Genomic DNA, 9,614 nt, shown 5'->3' on the forward strand with positions numbered 1-9,614 from the left:
TATATATATGTATATATATATATTTATACTGGCGTCCTCAATTCAAACATTTACATAGGTAGGGATTTCTTTTGTGCTTTGAGTCTCAGCAGCTATGGAAATACTTCCTGTGGCAAAACAAAACAAAAGCAAGAGTTAAACAACACAGCGTTACTCACAAATGAAATGTTTGAAGGTATCACAATTCTTTGCTTTATTTTATTTTATTTTATTTTTTTGCATTCAATTTGTTCCAGATTGACACGTTCTTCTCCAAAACTTTCTCTTGCCACTTTGATATGGGTGAATCATTTTCGTTAGGAAAAGAAAAAGACAACCTTCTAAGACAAGAGAGGCAGAGCGGGGAAGGCAGGGGTGGGAAGGAAGCCGCGCCCCTATGAGCAAGTACCGACTCATTTAGTGGCATTTGAGCTGATAAGGTATTGGAGACATGACAACCCGCTGTAAGATCTGCCTCTGCAAAAGTCGGGACCTGCTGCTCAAACGCAGCATGGAGACGCTCGGCTTTGTGCAACCAGAGGTAAGGAAGAGAAGAGCATGAACCCAGTGATATTCACGTGGACTCTTGAAGGGCAGAAAGTTTGGAGGATACTCTTAGTTTGTGAAAGCAAATGTATATTGGAAAATAAAACACAAGCAAGAGAAAGACGCAATTACCTACGTTGCCTTCATTTCCCCACAAGAAAGACAACTCATCAGAAAAAAACTCCTAATCCTGGAGAGGTTTACTGTCCACGTCCAGTATAAGCCTCTGGGCTTTGCATACCCCAACATCCACCTCTAGATCTTTGCACTTTCTCAAATATTTAGTTTCCTTACTCACCCCCTTCCATTTTCTGGCACGGGGTAATTAAAGGGTTGCTTCTTCCCTACCATGACCTGCTCCTCCCTCATCTGCATGCACTCTGCAACCCTAGTGACTTCAAGGAGGGTCTGCAACACCTATGTCAGGGCAATACATGAGACATATGGTGCAGGGATAATGCAGCAGATTGAGCTGGGGAAGAACCGTTGCAAAATTCGGATGTCTATGTCAAAATAAGAGCTTCTGTAGCCAAACTGAATAAAGCTTGGCTGTGTCCCTCAGAGCAGCTGAGGCAGGCTCAGATGACCCACAGAAAGGTGGTATATTTAGTTGGCTTTCTGCTGTTAGGGCTTTAAAATGGCCTCCAGCATAAGTTTGAGCTGCCTCAAGGCAGTTCTGTCCTCTTCTGGCAGGTGACAGCTTTCAAATTGCTTTCTTGGCCAAAATCTTAGCACTCTGCACTTTGTGCTTGTCCCCTCCTTCCTTTAGTTTACCTCCTCCCTTACTCTCTCTAGGGTCGCCCATGCCAATGCTCTTCCATAACGAAGGATTCCCCTCCTGGGAACTCCTTAGCAGGTGCCTTAAACCAGCTTTATGCCCACTTTAGGCCAGCAGAGCAGGGCAAAGCAAGCAACTTGGTTTCTTTTTGTTTAAAAGGGTGATTCATCTGTGCTCCTGCCAATGCAACTAAAAAATGTTAAATTGCTCTAAAATTAGTCCCCATCCTTACTCCTGTGGGTCAGTCCTTACATGTGCAAACCTCTTGGATGTCCTTGCTGGGACACCCGCCACGTGGCTGAATGCTACTTGAATGAGTGCAGGCCTGACACTTGATACGCCTCATCTAAATGGCCATGCGCAGAAGGGACACGGCAGCCTGCTTTGGTGGAAATCACCAGCTTCACAAATAAAGGGAAACAGTGAATTTAACTTCTCCCTGCATCTATACAGGCCCCTCAGTTCAGCAAAATACTTCAACATGCACTTGAATCTTTTTGATCCTCTCTTTGTGCCGTGAAACAACTGCAGAGACTTCCTCAGCCTGACAAAGGGGTTTTAAACCCAAACGCTTGCTAAAAAGCTTGTTCCAGCTATTTAAGTTGGTTTAATAAAAGCTATCAGATTCACCCAAAGAACCTTGTCTGCCTGTGAAACAAAGGTGGCATTTCCCATCGTTTTTGATTTCTAGCCTCACTCTTCTATCCCAGTTACCCCAGTGTTACTGAAGTGAGGCTAATGGGGACTGCACCAGCGTAAATGAGAGTGATTTGTATCATTGGCAATCTCTTTATTATGGTGCTAACTAAACCCTGGCACTGCATTTCCAGCCTCACCCATCTGCAATCACTGCTGGTTCTTCCTCTGACAGAAGTCAGCTTGACGGCTAACCGTGCAGTCTAACCCAGAGATCCATATTTCTCACTGGTCCCTGGGGGTTAGCGATCGTGTTTTCACGTGTTGGCCTGCCATTTGATGCCCCAATACATGTCCCTCTTTTCTGCCATTCGCAACCTTGCCCTCCAGTATTTACCACCCCTGTTCCTTACCTTGTACCTTCTGGATGGGAGACAAGGCTCTTGTTGCAAGATGTTTGTGACACTACTGCACAATCCCCTGTGAACCCTCATATGGCTCTTCACAATACCACACGCAGGGGAGTCATATAAGGCAAGATCCCCGAAGCCTGAGCTTTCAGGTTTTACTTACCAAGTCTCCCTCCTGTCCCCACATACCAGAAATGGGAGCTGGGCCCTCTCGCCTTAAGTGCTCTGATCTAGCCCTTAACCCCACAATTACCCAGAAACTAGATGACGTCCCCCCTGGCAGCACAAGTGAATGATAACGAGATTACAGAGCCCTTGAAAGGAAAGCGCTCTGCACAGAAAAGCTACAGAGGGGTGGGATGGGGGCGGGAGAGGACTCAGGTGCTTAATTCCTCTTTCATCCTGAGTAGATGGGGGAGGAGAAGCAGTTAGCTCGGTGTCTTTCAGAGGAGTTAAAAAAGCAGCAGAAAAAGGAGTGCTCTTGGAGAGGAAGGGAAAGGTTTAGCCAATTAGAAGCTGGCCAGCTGTTGGCCGCTGGAGGTTATTTACCTATGGCCTGGGTATCCAGCTTCTCAGCTACTAGTTGCTCTGGGCTCATCAGTCCATTTTGAGGGACACTAGGCATGCTTTCCCTTGGACTGACTGGACTGACCATCTCTTGATCTTTCTCATTCTGCATCTGTGCATAAACATTAATGCCCGGGATCTTCCTAAAACATTAACAGAAACTGTCATTGCCGTGAGCGCTACAGACCGCGGTGCAATTACGCTTCTTCAGCCAGAGTCCAAGACGACAATGGGGAGAAGGTGAGGGAGCAGGGAGGAAGGGGTAGGCCGTACCTTTTGAACTTGTAAATGACAAACACGGCTAGGCCCACAAACACCACGGAGAGCAGCATCAGCATGGCCGAACCACTGTGACTGGGAGTGAGGTCCACCAGAGGAGCTATGAGAGAGGAGGAGAACTTTAGAGCATCCACCCTCGTGACCACACGTCCACAACGGTGCCGCGACCATCCTTTCATGGTCTAAAACCTGGGGATGCATGTCCCCAGGCTGTCCAAAAGGTGGGAAACCTCTATTCAGGAGCCAGGCAACCTGCGGTTGGGAACGCGGGGCACCTATACATGTGCAGAGAGGCTGCTCTGATGCATCATAATTACAACGGGACAGAGCAGACTCGATTAATCATGGCAATTGCTGTGCTCCCGCAGACTCCAGCGTCATGTGTATCGGCATCCCTGCACTGAAATATGATGGCGGGGTGCTTTAACTAAAGCTCATTCGATGAGAGCCCCCACTGCCATTTTTCGGCATGGGGACGCTGATACACGTGATGTTCCAGGCGCTTTAATTAGAGCAGCTCTTGGAGCCACTGTAATTAAAGCACCCCCTTTCACCTCCCACAGCACGTCTATAAATGCCCATAACTATTCCTACAGTCTCCTTTAAGCTTCTATTTAACTTTTGGGAAGAGGCCAACTTTATTAGACCATTAAAAGTTTTACCGGATGTCTGGGTACTTAGTTAGAGAGATTTCAACTGCATCCTGTCAGAGCCAGAGTGACTGAAGCCAACTGTGTTAATGTGATGTTACAGGCTCAGTTGCGTTGCTCAGGTGTGTCCCTTACTCTCACGAAACCTTGCTCTCCCACTTTGACACTACCTTAGGACATTTTCCCCTTTTCTGCCATTCACAACCTTGTTCTCCAGTATCGACCACCCCTTATCTTGTACCTTTTGGATGGGAGACAAGGCTCTTGTTGCAAGATGTTTGTAAAACTCCTGCACAATCCCCCATGAACCCTCATATGGCTCTTCACAATACCACATGCAGGGGAGTCATATAAGGCAACAATGATATACCCTGGCAGTGCCACAATGGCACCCCCCCAAAAAAAAGGTAAGTTAAGTACAAATAGGGACACAGACACCATACCCAGGTGCGCACACCACAGATACATCAGGGTTACAGGGAGGTGTACTCAAAGAGCAGACATGATCATTTCTGCAAACACACTGTTGCATATACTCCGGTACAAAGCAGACATTCACTGGACAGATCATGGTCACAGGAGCACAGGATATAGAGTAGTAGTATACACAAAACACACACATGTGCACACATGCTTGAGGTCTTGCTTCTGCACAGAAAATTTGCACGCTGAGAGCCAACACACACACACACACACTGCAGAGGAGACCCTTTGTTATTCACACACGTGTGCACACAAACATATGTATGAGCGGACGCGCACACACACTTATTTGCATGTCTTCCCAGACACAACTCAGACACAGGCACAGAGCAATCATATGCAGCAAGGCAGACGTGGAGCAATCTGAGAATCTAAGAATACATGGAAACGTTCGCAGTGATGTTCCAGCTTTACCAAAGTCCCTCTCCCGCAAGATTAGCAGCATTATTAGATAATACTTGAAGGCCGCACATTTCTGTATTCATGCCTTTGTGCCTCTCTGTGATGACAAAGTATCTTCCTGACTACTTCAGGCTCAGCATTACTCAGTGTTCTTGTTATAATGCTGTGGCTGGAGTCTGGTAATAAACAGCTCTTTAACGGCCCGGTGCAGAATATTGGCGTATTTTACTTTCCCTTACGCTAGTGGGTTCTTGTTTGTTTGTTTGCTTTGCAGAGAAGTGGCAATGAATGTGATGAATGGGCTGCAATCTGTTGTCCAGAATTACCATAAATTAATCCTTCCCCAGTTAAGGCCTAAACAAGAGAGAGAGACAGAGCTGCAAAAGTGCTGAGTCCTCTACCTGTCATTCTTCATGTGCATGAGAGCATGCACTTTGTAGCAATGAATGGGCAAACGTACTTCAATATGCAGAATTAGTTTGGATGATGCCACATTTTACTTCCAGCACCAGCAAAAGCAATCCAAGTTGTGTGCATGTATACACACACACACACACACACACACATGCCCTCCCACCTCACAGCTGACTTTCAGATGGCTTAATGTAGTGCAAATAACTATCTACTGTACTGCAGAGGGCAGGGTGCTGAGGTAGGTTTGTAGAGCAATGCTTTTTCCTTGCAGCTGCAAGTATTCAGATTTCACTGAAGTCATAAGTGGGAATGATTAGAGATTTGGGATCAGAAAGGAATTTTACCCTGTGGTTAGACTGGTATGGCTGGTTGGAGGTTTTGCCTTCCTCTGTAGCAGGGGACGTGGTTCTCTTCCTTGGAGCTTTTGAGTACGTTAGTAACCTTTGCAGCAGCAAAACACTGATGACTTTCCTCCCTCTGTTGCTTAATAAGTTAGGCTACATTTAGTGTCTTGGGCCAATATGCCTTGTAGTTTGGTGACAGCATTGACTGTGTAGGTTTAGGACTAAGTTAGACAAGGACTTGTATGCGATAGATGGATGGGGACAATCCTACCTCAAGCCAGGGGTTGGACCTCCAGGGGTCCCTTCCAAGCCCATTTTTCTCTCATTTTCATTCTTTTGTTGGGATGATTCCACCGTTCTAGATATTCATCCATGAAAGAAAAGCTGACCAAAATTACTTGTGATTTAGTCCCACAGGCTAAGTACAGACAGTCAAAACCCTGAGGCTGAATTGATTCAATCTTTGCAGTTAGTCTAAGCTGCACAGACTGAACCAATAAGGAAGTGAACAGACATTCACTTTTGATTCTGGAAATGCAGCCACATGCCTGCAGTGACCCAGGCCAGAAGCTGGGGGGAGCTAGAGTATGTCTCCCTGTTTGGCTGGAGTAAACAGCTGCAGCTCAGCCTAGCCCACCACTGTAAGATGGGGGCTTTGTAGGGAAGCTGCAAAGCATCCTGGGATGCTGGGGGACTGTGAGTTGATTTGAATCTGGAGGAGATCTGGGGCAGAATTTCAATATACTGATTTAACCTAAATCAGAGAAGTCTTATACTATATCCATCCAAGCTTATCTTAAACTACTTTCAAAATGGCAAAAACTAGTTTATGTGCACTGAACTTTTGTTGTGTTACAGATTTGAAACCGGTATCCAATCACTTATATTGATTTATGCGTAATTTCTGTTTCTAGACTCTGGGTGCATCTACATGTCACCCTACAGTGACGTAGCAATCATGTGTGTCTACATCTGATTGCCGCTACATCGCCGTAGCAGCCATCTCCCACAGTTTAGTGCACCTCTACGGCAACATTGCTGGGAAATTTACCTGTGCGCAGCACACACGGTGCAGTAACAACCTGTTCTGCATCGTGCCATAGCAATATTGCCATATGGTAATGTGCAGACATGCCCACTGTTTTCAATATGGATCGAAAGTTCCAGTTCCTGGATTATGGAAGACATCTACATTTTTAACAAGCTGAAAGAGTTTCTTTGCTAGAATCTGGGAAACATTCAGTGTGCGTTGCAAAGCTTAGATTCTCCTTATATTTAAGGAAGTTTGGAAATAGGTCTTGTTTCTGACTGATGTCTAATATATACACTGGGGAACAGCCCCTCTGTGGCCCAGAGATGAATAGCTAATGTTCCTTTGTTAGCTCTGTTTTCTATGCTTCTCCCATATAATTTATCATTGGTAAACATGTCAAGAATTTTCAGGACCAGTGAAAGAAATGAGTCCCTAATAACTAAAAGCTAATGCCTTAAAGTTTAGAACTTGACCTTGCTTTAAATTTGCTCTCACACATTCCCTGCAATCCTTTCTACTCAGTGCTTACACATACAACATGATCACTGGTGTCACTATAAACTGGATGTGAGCCGGGGCAGAATAAAGCCAAGACAAAGACAAGTTGGGATGCCTCCCTTTTGCAAAGATTGGCCTGGAGGCTAAACCTGAGGTGCCTTTAAAAGTTGCCTTTTAACATTGTGAAAAACAGGGTCCTTTGGTAACGTAATGTTCAAACATTCAGGTTATTCATATTTGTTCCTACTAATAGCCGGTCTTAAGACCCAAACTATGCAGTGCCCTGAAGCATCCATGGAGCCTGCTTTTTTTTCCTTTTTTTTTTTTAAACAGAGATCAAATTGCATGTAATGCCTAGGAATTTTGGAGGGGAAAAATAATATATTCATTTCTCATTTAGAGATGAAGAATTTATGGAGTCTTTCCATTCATAAGCTGTGGGTTTCTCAAAGCAGACAGCAGATGATCTGTTTAGTTAATGGAGATACAAGGTCATATTCAAGGGGGAGTGATGAGCAACTGTTGCTCTGGAGACACAAAAAGTTGTAAACACCAAGTTCCTATTGATATTTAAACCTGTGATGAACTTTGCACTTTCCCTAGAGCCCTTTCTCCTTCCTCTTCATGGGCACTTTGGCATCTAGGCAAGCTGTAACTCCAGCAAATGGTTTTGCAAGTCCATTATGGAGAGCTCTCTGCAAGACAAGTGAGCAGTGCTAATGAACTGGGCAAGCTGAATAGCCCAGAAGAGAAACCTTCTGTTAACAGATCAGCAATCAAATTGCGTTCTCATTCTGGAGTCGACAGCTCCCTTTTCCCAGAAACGTTAGATAGGACCTAATAAAGAGATTTCAAGGTTAACTTCTCTGCCCAAATACCTGGTGGTGGTGAACTGACATTAGTTCAGCTAATGTGCAGTGGAATAATCAAAAGCCCAACTGCATGGGCAGGGTCCGTTTAAGCCTTGATAGAATATTAAATGTCCTGTGAGTGGTGCTGAGCCTCTATTTTCCACTGATTCCAGAGGACTAGTATGTGCCTAATATAGTGCTCTGCCCTGGTTATATGATAACTTTTGCAACATCTAACTCATGCTGAACATACCATGTCCATCCACGTAGAATGCAGTGCTCAGTCAATGAATATTCCAGGAACATCCAAGGCGATTGTACTGGCCGGGGGGCTAGCTATGCTCGGCACATCCACATAAAATGTATCTGCTCAACTGATGGATGTGCCAGGTACGTGCAGGTAGCCCTCCCCTCATATACTGCTGATTAGACTGCAAGCCTGTATCAATAGCAGACATTAGCACTACACGTGCAACGGAAGACCAGCTTCAAATATAAATAATGCAGTTGCAACGCCACATTTTATCACATACAGCAAGCACCTTTCCCCCTAAATTTCGCTGTTGGGGTGGGCATTATAATCGAGGAAATATGGCAGCAGTTTCTGTTGCTTTAGCCTCTACCAGAGGGAAGTAAAGTAGAGCTGCACATGGTACATGCAGGGCTCCCTAGAGCAGGCTACGAATACCTTCTCTTTCCTCCTTGGGAGAGACTCTCATGAAAAGATATCTATCTATCTATAATTTTTTTTCATTTAGCCTTTCCAAAAGAAGGTGCATATTTTATTTAGGGGCATGTTGGATGTCAGAAAACATGGCAATGTGAACAAATTCTGTGGTGCGTGCATATAAGTTGGGTGGCATCTACAGAAACAGCTGAGCTGCTATTGCTTATTACAGTTCCAGGGTACTGAATGTGTGATTGATAGCTGGCTGATCCTTCTGATTCCTCCTATCAAGAAGTCTACAACTGATTATACTACCAAACAATGGACAGGGTTTTGAAGGGGTGAATACTGACCTGCTGTTAAGTGTGCAGCATGGACAAGGATTCGAACTCCTGGCTTCAGCTCAAACTGGATGAAGTTTTGGTTCAGTTTGTGGATCAATATTTCCGAAATCTGGAAGAAAGAAGACCAAACCCCCCCCCAAAAAACAGGTTTGTATTTTTTTTTTTAAACCCAATTACTTTAAATTCATGATTGCTATGTGGGAAACAAGGCCATCTGCAAGGCAAAGGGAAAGCATGTTCCCAGCACTAGATAACAAGAAACATGCTGTATCACCTTGTAAAGAAAAACAATACAGCAGATATGAACAGCTGGTGGGGCTGTACAGATGTTTGTGTCCAAGCAGAAGTTATTAATAATGACGGGTTATCACATGAACAACTGTACTCATATGGGCAGCCCTGCTGATGTAAAAGGACTATTTCCATGTGAAATATTAGTCATGTGTCTAATTGTTTTGCTGGGTCAAGCTAAGAACAAGAAACTCAAGTACAGCTTAAAGCTGCAAAGGCTAAAACTCACTGGGGTCATACTCACTATGTGGTGGGAAGTCAGATGAGATGATCACGATGGTCCCACATAACCTTAAAGATACCCAAGTCACCCTGAAGTTATTCTACTGAAGGCAATAATGATCTACCAGACATAAACTGGGCTCCCCATTTTTCAGGCACCACAGCAGACCTGGTATTTAAAAGTACTTTCCCACCCTTGTACCCATGCAGAATCTATGTG

The 9,614-nt window shown here is 44.7% G+C and overlaps 1 protein-coding gene across 1 annotated transcript in view; it reads right to left on the reverse strand.

The window, feature by feature from the left end:
* LOC109287600 (VPS10 domain-containing receptor SorCS1) overlaps window positions 1–9,614 on the reverse strand; it is a 513,813-nt gene continuing 504,199 nt past the window's right edge. The window contains exons 24-27 of the mRNA XM_019502777.1: window positions 8,891–8,990; window positions 3,190–3,295; window positions 2,899–3,059; window positions 1–107 (exon numbers count right to left, since the gene is read on the reverse strand). Of these exons, the coding sequence (XP_019358322.1) occupies window positions 43–107; window positions 2,899–3,059; window positions 3,190–3,295; window positions 8,891–8,990 (432 nt within the window). The 3' untranslated portion in view covers window positions 1–42. The remainder of the gene's footprint in view (window positions 108–2,898; window positions 3,060–3,189; window positions 3,296–8,890; window positions 8,991–9,614) is intronic.

This window comes from Gavialis gangeticus, unplaced genomic scaffold (genome assembly GCF_001723915.1).
Source record: "Gavialis gangeticus isolate Ggan-Ray unplaced genomic scaffold, GavGan_comp1, whole genome shotgun sequence".
Lineage (NCBI taxonomy): Eukaryota > Metazoa > Chordata > Crocodylia > Gavialidae > Gavialis > Gavialis gangeticus.